General features: G+C 39.8%; 2 protein-coding genes across 2 annotated transcripts; one reads left to right on the top strand and one right to left on the bottom strand.

The window, feature by feature from the left end:
* Positions 1–1,205: 1,205 nt before the first annotated feature.
* LOC307081200 (protein eva-1 homolog C) lies at positions 1,206–5,326 on the bottom strand (the record flags this gene model as incomplete). The annotated part of the gene is made up of 7 exons (XM_079744290.1): positions 1,206–1,597; positions 2,072–2,143; positions 2,241–2,384; positions 2,510–2,662; positions 3,063–3,186; positions 3,350–3,564; positions 5,230–5,326. The coding sequence occupies 7 exons, from the start codon at positions 5,324–5,326 to the stop codon at positions 1,206–1,208; spliced, it is 1,197 nt and encodes a 398-aa protein (XP_079600416.1).
* A 3,999-nt stretch (positions 5,327–9,325) lies between these two features.
* On the top strand, positions 9,326–13,666 carry clic2 (chloride intracellular channel 2). The gene is made up of 6 exons (XM_079744512.1): positions 9,326–9,610; positions 11,003–11,112; positions 11,652–11,777; positions 12,399–12,499; positions 12,699–12,880; positions 13,160–13,666. The coding sequence occupies exons 1-6, from the start codon at positions 9,557–9,559 to the stop codon at positions 13,319–13,321; spliced, it is 735 nt and encodes a 244-aa protein (XP_079600638.1). The 5' UTR covers positions 9,326–9,556; the 3' UTR covers positions 13,322–13,666.
* Positions 13,667–19,369: the final 5,703 nt, after the last annotated feature.

Raw genomic sequence — 19,369 nt, 5'->3', positions numbered from 1 at the left:
TAAACACAATTGAAAGTCCCGCCCCCTCTCTCGCCTTCGTGGTACGAGGACGCCTGGGAACGAGACGTCCCCTCTGTCTAAACTTAGCCAGAGGCTGCGGTTGACTTGGCTCGAATACATTAAACAACATTATTACACGGGTCTTCTCGATGCGTGGAACGCTTCGTTCACTTGCAAATTTGAAATTGTTGCAGCTGCAGTTTGACAGTATGTCCACTTCATGTGGGCGGGTGCTATTTTTTATGCGTTCACATTACGAAGTGTCCGGTTTGAAAAATGTGTAGATGGTGTTGCGTCACATTGCATTTGTAACATGATTTGTTCGTAGGTCTGTTTGTAGCTAGATGAAGTGAGGCAAGTGCATTTGTAGAAAACATTTACCAGGAATGTTTATGTGATGGCAAAAAATTTTTTTGAAAACCCAATTTAATTTTAAAAAAAATCGTCAAAGCTAAAGTTTGTAGACCTATACCTGATACAATTCACACGCCAAATCTTTTTCAATTTTATTTATTTATTCATAGGGAAATTTTACTTGATGAAAATATTGGTTCAATAAACAAAAAAACATGTATCTCAGAATTTAACAAAATGTGAACAAAATTAAAATAAAATAACAATGTTAAACCAAGATTCAATAATTTAAGTGATCGTAAAATCGTGTGCTTGCCCTTATCAAAAGTGATTCACTTGAATTATTAGATAAAATCTCTAATAAGGGTAACAATTAAACATTAATTAACATTAGTCGATGCAGTGATAAGCATTGAATAACAAGTAACTAACATGTTATTAACATTTCACTCATGGTCTAGTAATCAATCACTAATGTTGTTTGTGTTTATTAAGGCACAATTAATGCATTGGTAAGGATTTGGGTTTACCCCAACCCTATTGAATAATATAAACATTAGTTAACATGAACACTGTTAGTGATTCAATTATTACTTGACCATTTGACAACTGTTAATTAACTGTTCGTTTATTACTGCATTAAGTAATGTTCATTCATGCTTAAGTATTGTGCTATTTTTGGAAAGTGCTTTCAGTAAACAAACATGTCTAGTGTAGTCAAACATGAATGTAAATATACATTCATGTATAGTGTTAACATGTGCAAGAGTGTAAATGAGTCAAATGTGAAGCCGTTACTTTTAGGACCAACCAGTGTTTTTTTTTTGCCACCAAAGCTTTCAACCAACGGCTCAGCAATTGTAAGTTTTAATCTTATGAATGGCATGAGGAACCACGTCTCGATGTGGCCACATGTCTCCATTTGGCAGCTCCTTCGTCTCTCGCACCTCGCGCTCCACCATCTCCACCGTGGTGGAGATGGTGGGCGTGCTCAGCAGGTCCGCCGCACGGTAGGACCGGGTGAGGCGGCAGAAGGAAGACGTGTCCGACACGTCATCGTCGTAGAGGTCCTCAATGAATCCCCGACGGCGTCTACTAGCCGCCATGTACTCCTCGTTCAGCTCGGTCACCAGCTCCTTGACGTCCTTGATCAGTGTGGAGCGCACACCGAACAGACAGAGCAGCAGTAACAGACCTGCGCAGATTCCAGAGACAAAGAAGAACGCCACCTTTTCTGGGAAACCTGTAGGGTTTGGAGAGTGATACTGTGTCAAACTGGATCCATCAGATGATGACACAGCAGAAACTCTACTGGAATTCCCCTAGGCCCTCTGTACCAGTAGGCTAAATGTGGTCCTGTGATGCAGGGACGCAGGACAGGTGTCTGAACATATTGGGCATTAAAGTGATATCTGATCTTAACTGGTAGGAATGGCACTGCCAGGTTGAGGTTTGATTCCCACCAAAGAATTGATGATGCTTTGCATAAAATAAGAAAGAGTTTGAGAAAAATCGAATTTTTCTGTTGCCTCCATTTGCTGACCGCCTTGCTTTAATGTGTACAGCACCCCAAATGTGTTCCATATATCTCCAAAGAGCTGGTTAGGAGCACTATTTGGGGCCTGGGATTGGCCTAGTTTACCATGCCCGGCTCAGCCTGTGCAGCCATTGCAAGTATAGAGGCTATGAATCCTAAAATATATTCTCTTGTTCTTACCGTGTGTGTAGTCAATTATGTCGAAGGGATCTGATGTCCCTCGACCCGTCTCTTCAAGGAGGAATCGAGGCACTGAGGACCAACATTAGGTTGTATTTGTTAAATGGATTTGAGAAGACAATTCACCTTTATTGAATGTCTAAATTTCTAGTGTAAAATGATCACTTACCACACGTGAAGGACACTCGCAGGTGCTTCCTGATGCCTGGGAAACAAGGGTCACCAAATGTGTGTGTGTCAGCTATTAACGAGCAGTTGGCCTTTCCGTAGCACCTGCGTGACACCTTCCTCAGAGCTGAAGGAGACGAACACTCTGAGAAACAATTGGCTTGAATTAAAAGAGTACAAGTTGTCTTTTGGAACTTGGAACAAATAGGCCTGTTCAATGATTCTGTATTTAACCACAAGAGGTCGCTATGACACAGCGTTCTCACACACCCAGCTCGGTGAGTGCAGTGGATTCCTGAGGACAGTTGGGGCTCGCGTCGACCAGGTGTCCGAAAGAGGCTGAGTAGATGGCTATGACGGTGTCGTTCTTACACATAATCCTCATGCGTTCATTTTCACACACAAGCCGTGTTCGGTGGTGCACTGGAAAGGATTGCAAGGAAAAAAACGAATTTAGTGAAAGTAAATTCATCGCTTATTTAATGTCCTGCAATAATGAAAACAATGAAGGCAATTTATATAATATATTATATTTATATAAAAACAACGATACATTTAGAAATTAATAATTTAACATTTATTAGCCTGGCTTAGTTATTGAATCAAAAACACATATTTGCGTGGGAGTCATATATATATATATATATATAAGGCCTATATATATGTATATATATATATATATATATATATATATATATATATATATATATATATATATATATATATATATATGTGTGTGTGTGTGTATATGTATATATATAAACCTTAGTATATAATACAATAACAATTTTCACATGAAGATTGATTTGGAAGTAGGCCAGACCTGGTCGGCACTTGTAGGACACCAGGAGGTACTTGCTGGTGGACGGGCAGGGGTCCTGTCCAAACACCGGGCTAATTACCGGGATGTGGCATAAGGGCTGATCCTGACATTCTGAGAACACTTTCTGATGGGATAAAACAAGCAAACAAATCCCATTATGTTTTCATCAACAACATCAAATGTATCAAGTCAGCACCACCCTACCTGCTTTGATGGCTGTTTCATTCTTTCTTAAAAAAGGAAACTGCTACGAGTTTTGAAACAGCCCAATGTTATCCTAGGCCTACCTCCATTGCCACAGAGGACGTACATGGAGCCTCTTCTTCCTCCTCCGAGGTTGTGTTAATGCTTGTTGGGGGGGGACAAAAATGCTGACTTGGTACATGGCGTCCATAGAAGGCCGACAGAACCGCGATGGAGGTTCGGGAGGGACATTTGATGGTCAGGATTTCCCCTTCACAGGCATGTCCAGTGTGGTTCTTCAGAACGGTATGGAGGTATACTGACAAAGAAAACAAATCAGGGCACATTTAACACAACTATAAGTAGGCCTATATTTCTGGACCATTAATATTGTTATTATTTGTATATGTATATCGAAGAATAACTGAGAGAGGAAGTTCCTCTCATTCCAAATAAAGCTTTGAAATAAAAAACGACTGTAACAGATCTAGTTTAATTGTGCATTGTGCCAGGCCAGCACAATAGACCTGGCTGATGTCAACACAGTAGGTACATAAGACCATTGAAAACAGAACAATGTGGTACCAATCAAACCAAGGGCTGTAATCTAATACCAACAGGAGCGGTTTAATCTGTCTAGAATGTCATAGTGCGATCCAGGTGAAGCCGGATATGGAACGAGATTTCTTCAACTCTGTTTTTAATGAATCTTTGTTATAGCAAACAGGTATGATATTGAAGGTTCACCAAAAACTGATCTTCATCCTAATTTTCATTTATTGTTTTCAATCGCTTTTTCTTTTTTAAGAACTTCTTGCAACCGACTTTGGATTTGGAAGTGGGTGGAGCCCCAATCCCTGGGTGCAGCTCTCTGTGGCAATATTTGGTATTGAACTACCATACAAACACACTTAAAAATACACAGACGTCCCACACACACAGAATCCCCCCCACACACACACATACAGGCCATACAAACACACACACAAGGTATAGCGAGTCAGTCAAGGCTCCCCACCCCTCTCATGTGGCTTCCTGTGGTTGTGTGTTTGTGCACGAGTGTGTGTGTGTGTGTGTGTGTGTATGCGCGCACTAGTGTGTGTGTGTGTGTGTGTGTGCGTACACTAGTGTGTGAGTGTTTGTGTGTGTGTGTCTGTGTGTGTGTGTGAGTGTGTATATGTATACACAGGGGAGCGCAAAAGGCAGTAACAGGCACTGGCTCACAAAGAAACGCGTCTGTAAGCGTGTGTGTGTGTGTGTGTGTGTGTGTGTGTGTGTGTTAATGTGAATGTGTGTGTGCATGTGTAATGCGTGCATATGTTTAAGTGTGCGTGTGCTTGGGTACACAAGGGAGAGCAAAAGGCAGTAACAGGCACTGACTCACAAAGCACTATTATTAGGGCCACTCATTGGCACCCATGATAATCGCTGTGCAGTCAGAGATGCCAAGACTCTCACAAAGGAAGTTTATTTTACATTATACTTACTATAATTACCCAGCGTGACAATCTACTAACCAACCCTGGCAAAAAGATGACACATCAATATAAGGATGGCCAATAATGTGTATGGGCCAACAAAACTCTTACAAACATAAACAATTCTAATATAACTCAACATGCATTTGATGAATTGCTTTGAAAGTATAGAGAGAATGTTCCCAGTGTTGAAATAGTTCATATGATGGAGGTTATTATTAGGCAAACATTCCCTTTCCGATAACTATGCCTCATCGCTCGAGCTTTCACAGATGGTTGGAATAAGGATTGACAGAACAGAACACAATAAAATAAATAAATAAATAATATCAATGATAGTTTATATAATTTTATAATAATTATAATTATAATAACAGAGACACATTTTATAATTAAACACTGTAGTTAATTTTATATTTTTGCTGCTTGAAGTGCCATCACAGTTTCTGCCCTAATCCGGTTATTCAAGAAGTTCTAAAGATATTTGGATGTAAAAACATACTTACTGGAGAAGTCCGGAGCAGACTCTGTCATGTGATTATTAAGAGCCACAAAGAGACCCAAAATACAGCCACACTTGTATAAACTCCATGATACCATCATTGTTGTGCATAGCCTGCCTAACAGGCTGCATTGGATTTAATTAGAGACACGGTTTTGATAATGGCTGACTGGATGCTATTCGCCAGTCAAAGATGCTATTGTTGTTGATGAAGAAACTCCCCTCCCTTTAGCATAAAGCCCCAGCCAGTCTGTACATTGAATGAAACAACAACAAATATGATAATAATGATAACTAGAAAATGCATTTCCTGCAGAAAATGCGGTGAGTGCAAAATGAGGTTGAAAATATTTTTTAATAAAGCCACATGGATTAAGACATAAAGAAACGTTAAATGGCTTAAATCAAGTGAAGGGATTTGAACAAATTTCAAAAGTCTAAATGGAGTAAACAATGTAATCATGCACACCATTTAAGAAAAAGTAAATGGTTGGAAACAAATAAAGTGACAAGCGCATAGTGTGAAAAGCGCAAAGCATTGGTAAAAATGCAGAAATGTAAAATGAACTGAACTGAAGAATCTGAAACGTCAAATGTATTGCCCTGCACTGTGTGTGTGTGTGTGTATGTGTGTGTGTGTGTGTGTGTGTGTGTGTGTGTGTGTGTGTGTGTGTGTGTGTGAGAGTGTGTGTGTGTGTGTGTGGGTGGGTGGGTGGGTGGGTGTGTGTGTGTGTGTGTGTGTGTGTGTGTGTGTGTGTGTGTGTGTGTGTGTGTGTGTGTGTGTTTAAGGGAATAGCGAGCCGGTGCGTGATTAAAAGTAGCTCAATAGAGTGGGGAAAAACCGCCCAATCTGGCAATACTGCCTGAACGTCCTCCGAAAGTAGCCCAATCCGGCGAGAAAAACCGCCCAATCTGGCAACACTGCTGAACGTCCTCACGCTCCAGCGTCAACATAAATCAATGAGACCAACTGAAAACGAAGCCTGTATGAAACTAAAACTGTGATTCTGAATAAAGTTTAAATTATATCGAAATTCCGTTTGAATATTATTGAAGATACAAGTGTGTAGATTTGTTTAATGGTTTGAATGATGGTAAACGGTTGAAATTTGACCGAGTTACGATGTCTTAGTCATTTAAATGTCGGAATGGGCAGACGGCTTCAATGGGACCAACTGTACAATATGACGGTTTGAAACTAAAACTGTGATTCTGAAGAAAGTTAAAATGATAACGAAATTCGTTAGGATATTATTGAAGATACAAGTTTGTAGATTTGTTAAATGGTTTGAACCAAGCTAAACGGTTGAAAATTGATTTAGTTACGTCTTAAATAGTTTGAAGTACCAAAGGACGGTGTGGATACCAGATTGATTCGGCTGCCAGATCGACTCGGGGTCCTGCGCTTACAGATGACGTATTGACACTTGACTTATCGACACAGGCCAACGGACAAAACCCAGAAAGGTTGTTTATAAATGGGGCTCAATCATGGACATAAAAAGAAGGCTCAATCCGTTTAGGTTTTGATTTCATTGAACGCAGCCCGTTCTTCCGCACAAACAAAGCCATTGGAAACACGTCTAAATGTACTGATGAATGCATATGTAACCCAGTTCCTGTTAGGGACTCTTATTCTGAAGGAGGAGAACGGAAGTGTCTGCGTGTGGGTCGCTGTTTTGACTCTGTGTTGGGAGCGCTGGAAATAAAGTGGATCGCCCCATTCAGTGAATGGAGTTAACCGATTCTTCTTTTATATATTACCCTAGTCAACAATAAAACGCTCGGTTACACATATATTTTTGTTTTCACATATGTTAAAGTAATTATCACCTACAAAACTAATCCTATATTGATGAAAGCCCCCCCCCCCCAACGTTTATTAGCTCATGTTAGCCATCAATCTAAAGCCACAAATATTATCTGATCAATCTTTGAACATTAGATTATTATTCATAGATTAGAAAAAAAAGGAGATTGTTAATATTTGGGAATAACATGGGAATGAATGAAACGCGCATGCGCATTGAAAAGACAGCGTTTACAGGAAGTGCGTCATTATTGCGCATCTAGGACCCCGAGACGATCTGGCAGCCGAGTCAATCTGGTACCCACAACGGCTCTGCCGTCCTCCCATTGACTCCCATGTTAAAAAAAAGATAATATTTTAAAAGTAGAATATCTTAAAAAGTATAAAATATTTGAAAAATCTGAAAAGAAGTGCGCGATTCCAAGCTATTCTGAATATTTTAATTCAAATTTCAATTCAAATTTTGAATGGAGTCTCTAGGTGAAAAATTGAGGAGGGAGATAGGTCCCAAAGTTTGTAGAGAATAATAAAGAAAGAAAGAAAGAATAAAATTTATGAAGAACAATAGTTGAGCGCTGCATGCAGCACTCAACTGATAATAGCTTCACCTCTCTGAGGGTGTGTGTGTGTGTGTGTGTATGTGCGTGCATGCGTGTGTGTTGCTGTGTGTGTGTGTGTTTGGTTTATGTGCGCCCGTGCAAGCATGTGTGTTTGTGCATGTAATCAGTTTCTGCAGATAACAAGTCCTTTTGGCATCCTATGGAGATACAGAGCTCTATCTCCACAAAATAGCCCTTTCCCTTTTCCTTTGTGGAAGAGGAAGAGAGGCAGGTCGTTGGCAACTTCTTCATTTTCACTGTCATTCTTTTCCACGCTCAGGAAATCCCCGGTCTCCTTGTGTTACCACTATGAAGACCACAGCAGTTGGTTTCAGTTTGCACTTGAAAAGTGACAGTTATAGCACTGTTAACAGTACACATCAAGATGTTTCTATATTTTTTTGACATTCTTCCCCATTCATGTAAACATAGCTTACATGATAACTTTCTCCACCAATGTTAACTTTCTCCTCATCTCACTATGGCACTCCCAGGCATAATATTATCAGGGAAAATTCCATGCACCTCCTAGTGTCAAGAGAGTGAGTAATATCTCTAAGAAATTCCAAAGTATGACTATGTAGGACTCAGTAGGGACAGGGAAGAATCAGTATTGTACAATGGTAAATCTTAGTAATAGGAGGAGGATTGCAATACAATATTGAGTGAGCAAGTGCGTTTTGTGTATTTCTGATGGCTGCTTGCTATAATTATGCCTGCTTATTGTCTAATTTACAGGAATGGTTGAGCCTTTCCTTGTACTGACAATTTTTTACCACAATCAGATTTAGTTTCCCAAGACAGTTGGCTGTTTAAACCGTTGACCTCACTCATTATTACTAGATATGAGTTAACTGTTAAGTTACTGTTAGTAAATACTTATTTCTGCATTAACACATGTTAATTAATGGTTTATTAATAACTAACCCATTTATCGTAAAATAACACAAAATAATGTTGAAAACTTAAGGAAACGTTAGAAAGTTCTCAATAATACATTAAAAAGTAATTTTAACATCACACAGACAATGTATCCTTCCGCCTCCTCCCCATGAGGTCACATAAGGCTTCATCACAGCTGACTGGTTTCCCTTTTCTTTTAAAAACCAACCAAGTTTCACTTCCTTCGTTTCTCGTAATATCAAAATACATCATCATTTGTTCCTTGCATCATATAAACTTCCTGTTCTGTATTTCAATACAAAATCCAAAAATATTTGTATTATAGATGGCATAACTAATTTTATCGAACTGTTCTAGCTTTCTTTCATCTGTGCTGTAGCGTTATGTGTCCCCACCACCACAACCTGGGCCCTTTATTAAATAGCAGACCCATTCTGCTCTCCTGTTTACAGATCATAGGCTGTATCCTAACTCACTTTGGTCTCACGACACTATGAGAAAGCTGAAATTGATCTCAATTCTAAAACTAAAATTGAATCAATATTTGTCCTTTGAGTCAATAGTTAACGCCGTTGCATTGTTTAGCACTATGTTGAAATAGCTATTTTAAGCTGCGCTCTTATATTCTGGCTGAGGGTACGTATATAGGAGGGTTGTACCCCGCCCACCCTTGTGCGCCCCGCCCTCTCCTCCAAAAGACGTGCGTACAGCCAGGACCGCCCCCCCCCCCCCCCCCCCCCACGCTATAGCTCAGACAAAAACACTCCAGTAGATTTAAGTAATGCACACACTTCTGAGGTCTTGAACGTCCACTCTGACACTCCTGTTAAATTCGACTCGAAGTCAGGAAACCCTCACAGGACACCCTCTCCTGTCATAGCCCACTCCAGCCCCGGGCTGTCAACTAGCTCTCTCTATCCACACACATCCCATTCGATTGGGAAGGTGCATCGGAGACAACCCTTTGGAGGACTTTTTGTTATTGGTTTGTTTGGCATAGCAGATCTTATTTGAACATCATGGCGCTGCGACAGAGCTCTGAAAAAGAACCTCTCATCGAGCTGTTCATCAAGGTGGGTCAATCGGATCTGTTTACGTCACTTATGGTCACTTTCTTATGTTGCCGAGACGCTCCTAGACCCTAATTGTTTTTCAGTGTTGCCAACTGATCGGCTTTGGTTAATATAAACTGTGATTCATTTGTCAAATCTTAAACAACTATTATTATTACTTTATTTTATTTTATTTTCAATAACTTTAATAACTTTGAATGTCGGCTAGGTTTCCTTCAAAGAGCGGTGTGTGTGTGGGGCGGTCTTTTCAGGGCATAGTTGTTTCAGTTTCTGTGATTAACTTATTGCATTTATTTTTCCTTGATGAAAGTGGGGCGAAATAGGTATTCCCTTCACTTGAAATAAGTGTTCAAAGAAATAGTATAACAACCAAAAACATTGTTTCAAAATGATTTTCCATGGGTGAATGACTCACTTTCACTTTTTCAGAATCCAGCCCTGGCTTTGTTATTTGTCAGAGAGTTCATAACAAAGTTGAAGTTAATGTTATTCAGAGGTAACTCTAAATTTGAAGGGCATCGTATTGATATACAAAGAGCAACGGATAGCGAGGAGCCTGCATGTTTGTGTATCCTCCGCCACGTGTCGTCCGTTTTTATCAGCAAAGTTTGATGACAGGCACTGGAGTCCATCTTATCAATGCTCACCCAGATGGAGAATAGTGTTTCTGGAAGCCCCTGCATGCAAACCTGTGCCAGGCCCACTTATTAGACATACAAACGTGGAAAAGTTTACTAAATGCTCTATAACAGTCAGCCGAAATTATAATGATAGCCAGGTCTGCATTATTTTTACCAAAAGCTACCAATATTTCAATGTTAATGTTGAAATATTACCTACTTCAATATAAGGGTAGTTTAATTTACACACAAAGTAACACAAACGCATATGCAGTATACTTTAACTTTAATTGGTCAACGGCACTTTACCCAGGGAAAACATATAGATCAGTATTATAATTATAATATGAATAATACTATAACTTATAAACTAAAAAAACCACCCTAAGGAATCACTGCATTCCTCCGCAATGTTCACTGAAAAAGTATACCAATGGACCTGGCACACTGCCTGGATAGGGCGTGAGGGAGGAATGAGGAATCGTAAAATGGTGCAATTCCATCTTTCCCTCCGACATGTTTGATTGTTTCCCTCTTGGAAAGATAAGAGGCCTCGCTGTGTACTTTATCAAAGAGAAGGGGAGAGGCGTGGGAAGAGTATAATCATGGTCAGAGCAGTACAGGCCATTCTCTTAATATCAGGGAACATCCAGTTAATGTGTGATTGCGTACTTATGGTATCATATGAACCATGTTGTATAAATACAGTACAAATCAAAGACGGTATAGGGCCACAGCTTTCTGATTTACTCTTCTTATCTGTTTCTTTCAGGCGGGACATGATGGTGAGAATGTGGGGAACTGTCCGTTCTGTCAAAGACTCTTCATGGTTCTGTGGCTGAAAGGAGTCAAGTTCACAGTGACCACAGTCGATATGAGGAAGTAAGCTCCCCTTCCCCCATGTCGCTGAACTTCCTGAGCATCTGGCCCACAAGGGCATTTACACAGAAGCTTCAGGATATTTGTTTTCTTAAAATGCCAACTAGTTTCAACTAGTAGGCTTTTCCCTTACGGAGTGTGCCACTGGCCCTTGTTAAACCCAGCATTTCTCAAAGGACCATGTGTGCCTTAAAACCACGCCTTTTTTTTTTTATAACTGAGCCTTTCATCAATAAAGCTCTCACTGCCAATGCTGTTGAGCAAACTATTAAAAGCGGATTTTGATGACAGCCGACCACACCTGTGTGTTGTTCACTAAATCAACAATCATTGGTCAATTCACAAATCCACCACACACCCTGTATTGCCTCTCTCACTATGTCCACTGCATTCAGAAGGACACAATATACCTAACACGCCAGATTACAAACTGAGATGATTGTGACCTCGTCGTTAAGGGGTAGTGAACAAAACATTGACATTTTTTAAGATAAAGCCCTTACTCACTCACACACCATTTCCCTTCTCTGCTTTGTGTGCAGGAAACCAGCAGAGCTCAAGGATCTGGCTCCTGGAACCAACCCCCCTTTCCTCCTGTATAATGGCACGCTCCAAACGGACTTCATTAAGATCGAGGAGTTTCTAGAACAAACATTGGCCCCACCCAGGTAATATAGAGTGTATTCATTATAGAACAGGAGGCCTACCAGAAGCCTTCTCTACTCCACCTCCAGGCCTTTGAAACTATAAGGTTCATGTGTTAGGTCATGGAAAATAGTTGTGAAGGATAGAAAGAGTACACTATATTATAACATGATCTCTGTTAAATGAATGAATGAACTCTGCTCATGTTTTTGAATGAAGCGCAATAGATTTGTAATTATGTTGAAGATTTACACTCAGTACATTACTGCTATGACATTGACATTATTATAATTGTTATTATTATTATTATTATTAGTAGTAGGAGTAGTAGTAGTAGTAGTAGTATGAATAGTAGTATTAGAAGCAGTAGTACTAGTAGTAGTAGTAGTAGTAGAAGCAGTAGTAGTAATAGTATGTACTAGTATTAGTAACAGTAGTCATATTAGAAGTTTTATTAGTAGTAGTAGTAGTACGTACTCACAGTATGTACTAGTAGTAGTACGATTACTGGTAGCTGTATTGCTGTGATGAGTAGTAGTAGATATAGTTGTATACTGCAAAAGATAAACTGGTGCTTAAAAATGCATATATATGTATCCTCTTGAGCTGAAAACCCACCTCCAGCTTTCTTGTCTCCTCCACAGGTACCCTCACCTGAGCCCTCTCAACAAAGAGTCCTTTGATGTCGGTGCTGATATTTTTGCAAAGTTCTCTGCTTACATCAAGAGCAGTCCAAATAACTCCTGTACGTTGGGCAGAGTCCATTAAGTATTTATGAAGTTATCGAGATTATCGTTGTTTGTTTTCTCACTGATTTCCAAATAAAAAACGAAATAATACAAAGAAAGCTAAAGCAAACATGACAAAATAATTGAATAACCTTAATCGAAGCCAAAGACTGCACACAATCAGAAACGTAACAATGATTCTTGTTTTGTGACTAGTCCATGAAAAAAATCTTCTACGGGAGTTCAAGCGTCTGGATGACTACCTGATAACCCCGCTTCCTCAAGAGATCGACCACAACTCCAGACAAAATATCGTCATTTCTAAGAGGAAGTTCATTGATGGAAATCACCTCACTCTGGCGGACTGCAACCTGCTGCCCAGACTGCATGTGATCAAGGTAAAATAGATTTAAATGTAATGTAATATTGTTGGTGTAGGCCTCAATCACTTTCCAATTAAAGAGGGAGTTATTTAAAAATATCAAAAGTCAAATAACTAGTTTAGTAAAAATTAGGGGCGGATGTTTGAAAAGGCTGTATCTATGGATAAGAGAGTCAACCTAAAATGGATTTATAGAGTGGATTGCTGCCTCTAGGTTCATATAATTACCGATCATATTGAATAGCAAGATTTCAAATCTGTTCACCCTCACAGTGTTTTTGTTTGCATTTCTCAGATCGCTGCCAAGAAGTATTGCAACTTTGACATCCCAGCCCAGTTCGTAGGTGTGTGGCAGTACCTTCAGAACGCCTCAGAAAGAGAGGAATTCAGCCAGACTTGTCCGGCCGACATTGAAATCGAGAAGGCCTACTTCAGTGTGGCCAACAATAGGAAATGAAGTCATTTGTTTTCCCTCATCTAAATAATGTGTGTGGGGATCCATTGGCAGGAGTCCAAAGACACTAAGAAAAACTTTCAAAAAGCGATATTTAATTTGCGCAAGGATTCTAGCTTACAACCACAAATGATACCATAGAATAGAGAACTGATCTGATTATATTGCATTTGTGTCTGTGTAATAATTCCCACAGAAAAAGGATAAGTATGTAATTTAATGTTAGCATTTAGCTCTTAGCATTTAGCTCTTTGTGTCTATATTGTAAATAAACAGATATAACATAATTATTGTTGACAATGACAATTCTAGTGTAGTTCAAATCAAAAACTGTTTGATTACAGTTCCATAGCAATGATTTTTATAGTTAAAGTTCTACAAATAAATATATTTTGCATGAAATAATTGTTATTAATGTTTTGATTTGTGCCGCTGTGTGCATGCGTGTGTGTTTGTGTTATCCAATGCTTGAGCAGCAATTAAGATAATAGTTTAAACATTTGAAAATGTAAAAAAGAAAGAGCCTCTCAACTCATACAAATGTATTAGTATGGATTGGAATACTAATATAGTCACTATTATGCCAACCCTATAGACGTATTTTCTTCTTTCAATTTTAACATTTACCATGACGTTTTTATTTAGAGTCTGTGCATATTTATGATCGTTAATGACAAAGTGACACTGAAATGGGAGATAGAGAAGAGAGATTGGGAGAGAGATAATTAGGGAACATTCTCGCAATAACGTTTTTTTATTGAAATGAATAAATTCAACATAAGTTTATTTTTGACAACGAAGAGAGAATATATTAAACTTTAAAAAAATATATTTGAATACATATTTGTTATATTCTTGGCAATATGTATAAACAATATTTTGTGTCCAAGATTAATGTTCAGTTTTCAACACAAGAATATGATGAGGACGAGAACTTTTGATCGTCATGGAAACATCCTAGTTGGTCACACAGTATTTCCAGAAGCAGGCTGTCAAGGTAACAAGAAAAATAAAATTAGTTGCAAGGACAGAAACGGATTTGAAACAAATCCTATTCTACTGAAGCTCGCTGAAGCAAGAAAAATAAAATTAGTTGCAAGGACAGAAACGGATTTGAAACAAATCTTACTCTACTGAAGCTCGCTGAAGCAAGAAAAATAAAATTAGTTGCAAGGATAGAAACGGTTTTGAAACAAATCCTATTCTACTGAAGCTCGCTGAAGCAAGAAAAATAAAATTAGTTGCAAGGACAGAAACGGATTTGAAACAAATCCTATTCTACTGAAGCTCGCTGAAGCAAGAAAAATAAAATTAGTTGCAAGGACAGAAACGGATTTGAAACAAATCCTATTCTACTGAAGCTCGCTGACACACGCGTGACACACGTGCATCACACGTGTGTCATTCATTTACAACCTCAGTCCCCCCTGAGATGAACTACAGTTACTTAGCGGACTCCGAGTTGACCCCTAAGAGCTGTAAACCTCTCTATACCTGGCTAAACTCACCCTGACAGGAGAAGACAGGGAGGGCTTTACGACGGCAGCAAGGAGGAAGGAGCCCTGTTCATTCTTCCCCTCACTTTACTCATACTGACTTACCTGGTAATCACAGAGTACCTCACTGCTCTACATCTGATACAACTGTAAGGTGTATATGTATGTTCTGTTCTGGGAACTGGGGTCGGGGGAACAGGGGAGGGGCCTAATTGCTAGGCCCAATGCAGAGGGCGTTGTGATTGGCCAGTGCATGTAGGAGGAATCCACTGACTTTGGGAATATAACATGAAGCCTAACCCCAAAACAGGAGTTCTTTGCAAACCAAGTCAGGTTTTTTGTTACTTGTGACAAGTGATAATAAAGTCTTTATCTTTCAAACTTCTGCCTTCTTGACCTGTCTTGGTTTGTTAAAGGGTTGGGTTTTATCCATGTTAGTATAACTGGTACAACAGGCATGACAGTAGGACTAATGACACAGTGAATTTGCCATTTAATCAGCTGCCTTGGTTCTGTTATCCTTCTTGCCTCTGGCAATACAATTACACCTATCTAAAAATGCCCACACAATGGCAGAACACTGAATCCCAACGCTCACCCCTCTTGCTGGTCTTAGGTAAGCTCTGCTTGGATCGACGGAAGCCCTGCGAGCGAAGCTTGTCCGCCACTGCCAACTTCAACACGACTTCTTTAAGGTCGTCCACCTGGAGCCCCAAAAACAACAAACCGGCTTTAATGTCACCATAGCTTTTCTTCAGTTCCCATTCATTATTTCATGATCAGCTGGCCTACCATGTTGGTGTATGACTCTTTGGGAGCAGAATCTTTAGTGATGCCTTTGAGAGAGATAGCAACAACAAAGAAATGTAAATTAAGTACAAGCCTAACTCGGTGTACTTCGGCGATTTCAAATGTATTTGATCTTTTCCAGAGGGCTGGCCTCAATGGCCTTTAGTTTGTCAGTTCTACCTTTGATCCAGGAGTCCCTGTCCCCATAGAGCTGATTGAGAAGCGGATAGAGGTTGTTCCCCTCTCTCTGTTCCCCCTGAACCGGGCTCTCTCCATCCTCCACCTCTGCCGCTAACTTCTGTATGAAATCTGGGAAGATCAATTGTTAAGTTTTGACATACGTGGACATGTCTGCAGTTGGGGACATGCAGCTTTGAACACAAACATCCCAATTGCATGCATCATAATGAGGTTGAGGTGTGGCTTTTGTTTTATTAAGTATATAGACGTAGTTGCTAAATATAAATACCATCATGTTATTTTAACATAAGGATTTCAGGACTCTACAGGACGATCTCGTTCTAGTTTTTCTTACCTGCCTGTGGTTCCGGGTCAGCATCAGGATAAATCGGTAGAGCATGGGTCCTTCTTGCAGAGCAGATCACAGCAAAAAGGTAAAACAGCGCTAAAGAAAGCATAGTGACCGTAGCTTAAGGGGGCCTGAGTGTGGACTAGCTCGGCTTGGTGAAAGAACTTCGTATATATAGGTTTCATGGCCCATCCATCACAATCAGATCAATACATTATCATCACTCCCGGTCTCCTTCCTAATGGTTCTGACGTGATGGACCTGTCGTCACAGACACGATTCAGGGGACCCTGTCAATTCATCCCCAGACTATCTCTGCTTGTACAGCGTGCCATAACAAATGTTGACTCTAACAGCTATCAGTGACTGACCAGGGAAGGTGTTGAGGCTCTCTCCCATTTATGTTGTGAGCATGTCTTTGATGGGTTCTGATGAACTGATATAGGGTTTGACTTTTATTGTATCACTGCAACTGCTGCGTCATCCTGTGTTCATAGACTTTCATTGTTTTTAAAATGGTGAGATTTTGTTAAAAAATCCAGGGAATGATAACAGGAAAATAATTAGTGTTCTGGTGTATTTCTGACATGAATATCCAATGAATATAACTTACTTTATTCGATAAAATAATATTATAATTGATTATTTGTTGTTATGCCTTCCCTGGAGTTATGAAGAACGACTGAGGTCATTGATCTCCGGATGGGGTAATCGTAGCCGCAGCTAGAACACTCAAACTCCTTAATCACAATGCGCTCCCATGATTATAAGCAAAAGGTCTATATATTTTTGGTCTGATAATTGGACATTTTAACTGATTTAATTTGTTAAAACCAATGCCTATTCAAAAGTTGGTTAAAATAAAGCTGCTGTATGTCAGTTTTGAGAGTTGCAAAGACTGCCTGTGAAAATGAACATCCCAAAGAAACGGCCACTCCCAATGCACTGAGAGGGGTCAGTATCAATGCTTTTTCTTAACGCTTTAGGCCTGATCACTCAGGCATGCAGCAGTGGTAGAGGGCCTGTCATGACTAAGGAGCAATGTGTAATCGGGAACGAGTTGCTTCAGCATCGTTATAGTTATACACAACTTTGATAATGAACACAATATTTTGAACAACCCCCCTGAAAATATTGATTCTATGTTCCTAATAGGAGCGGAATGCTATGATAAGGAACAATAATGTGCACATTGTAAGCACAGTTCAAGTTACTTACAAGTTCATGAGTTCTATGTTAAGTGTCAAACCTAGATGAGGATTTATCACCTTAATAATGCACTTCAGTCATTTATTAATTTAAAGATGAATGAATTAGCCGGCTTTTACAGAAAAACAACTGCGCACTCGTTGCCATAACGACTTAACGCATGGCAGCTGAGCTGCCATAAATGGTTTTGTTTTTTGCGTAAACTAGGTTCCTCTGGTTAGAAAATAAACACATATTTGAAGTTGCCTTTTGAGCGCATTAGTTTTAATTAATAAATCACTTTTGTAATCAACATGATTTTTTTTTTTTATCACTGTCTGGGAGATATATGTGTTAGCACGGACAGATTTGGAATTGACACAGCCGATAACCTATTGATGAAAGCAAAACAACAAGTTCATTGATTTAATGAGGCAGGTTTTTTTTAACACAATTCATTAATTTATCATAAAAAGAGTTCATTCTTCATCCTGAGTGTGTATATTGACTATTTCTGTTGTTGAGTGAAATGTTCATTGCAAGCTTCCTTTTTCTGTATGGTGTACCCCTACTGTCGACTAACACCAACACCCCCCGCCCCAGGTGGTGGTGTCATTTCTATGAAAGAGGGCATTCAAATATACTAGAATGATCAATTAGGATGCTGTAGCCCTACAGGAAATTATGCAATGAGTAGGCTGCCTATGGGTCAAGGACAATATTAAGTGAGCTATAGACCTGGGGTCTCTTTTATATCAAAGAGGGTCTCAAAGGACATATACAATCATCAATCTGGGGGCTCCAGCCCTAGAAGGAGTGACTCACAAAGGCTCAGCAAATGTTCCATCTTGTGTCGGATATGTCATTCCCCCCCTTGGTCCCGGGAATGACATATCCGACATTTAGATTTCCAGCGCTAACAGAAAAAAGTTTGCATAATTTTTTGCGGGATGAAGCCTCTCAGAACTGTGGCCCACAATACCTTGTTGATCAGAATGTGGTGTAAAGACAGTTTTTGAGATGGGAAGGTCCTAACGCCCTCAGACTTGACAACCTTATTCTACCCCGAATCTTGGCCCTCTTGGGCCCCGGGGACAGGAGGGGTCCGTGGTTAGATCCCGCCTTTTTGATAAGAGACCAAAGAATTTTTACAGGTTAGATTCTTGCCACCTGTATCAATGTTCACCTGGGGCCGTATTCACAAAGCATTTTATCTTACCGCTAGGAGTGCTCCTAACTCGCGCTAAAATATTTTACGTAGGAGTTTTTTCTTAAAAGTTATTCACAAAGCCGCTGAGACCTACTCTTACTAAGGATGAACCACTAAGAGTGAACTAAGAGTGACGCGCCGTTGCTATGGATTACGTCGATTCTCGTGCACGAGTTTAGAAGGGGTCAGTGCGGTGATTGGTTGTTCAGACGAGCCCACTAAATCACCGAAAAACAAGGAAATAGCCTAGGCTAGAAATTAATTCCTATTAAGTAGTTATGGATAGTGCAGTTAGCAGAATACACGCATGTTGACAAGTTTGTGCAGACCACGATAATGACGTTGTAGCCTGCACGTTCGAGGGAGAGAGAGAGAGAGAGAGAGAGAGAGAGAGAGAGAGAGAGAGAGAGAGAGAGAGAGCAAACAATAAAAATACGTAAATTGCATTAAATCAAGGAGGCAATTAAAAAAAAAAAACACCCTGCAAACTATTATCCAATGAGCATATTTCAGTACTTAAACACTTTAAATAACAGCCCATACCGCTGTTCAAGTCCCCTTATCATGATGGATGATGAAAACGTGAAACGCAAGCGAAAGGCCAATTGGTCCCAGGACCAATTGTTACTACTTAGAAATATGCGTGAACCTAAATGCTTCCTTCCCAGCGGTGTGTCGCTCTACCGACGATTGCGAAAAACGTTGGTATGCCCTGCAGTCACAGTGTAGGTTGGAGATTGCCGACTATAAAAGAGCTGTCGCAGCTACAGGTAAGTCCATTATTAACATTGCTTGCATTCATTTGGGAAATGCATTTGCATGTCTTAAATTTACAATTA

This window comes from Pollachius pollachius (genome assembly GCF_949987615.1).
Source record: "Pollachius pollachius genome assembly, chromosome: 10".
Classification (NCBI taxonomy): Eukaryota; Metazoa; Chordata; class Actinopteri; order Gadiformes; family Gadidae; genus Pollachius; species Pollachius pollachius.
The sequence above is the reverse complement of the archived record's forward strand: the minus strand, read 5'-3'. Positions and strand labels throughout refer to the sequence as shown.

Coding starts and splice junctions, on each gene's coding strand:
- clic2 (XM_079744512.1), top strand. CDS start 9,557: ATGGCGCTGCGACAGAGCTCTGAAAAAGAACCTCTCATCGAGCTGTTC. Junction 11,113..11,651: donor ACCACAGTCGATATGAGGAA/GTAAGCTCCCCT, acceptor CTTTGTGTGCAG/GAAACCAGCAGAGCTCAAGG. Junction 11,778..12,398: donor CAAACATTGGCCCCACCCAG/GTAATATAGAGT, acceptor TCTCCTCCACAG/GTACCCTCACCTGAGCCCTC.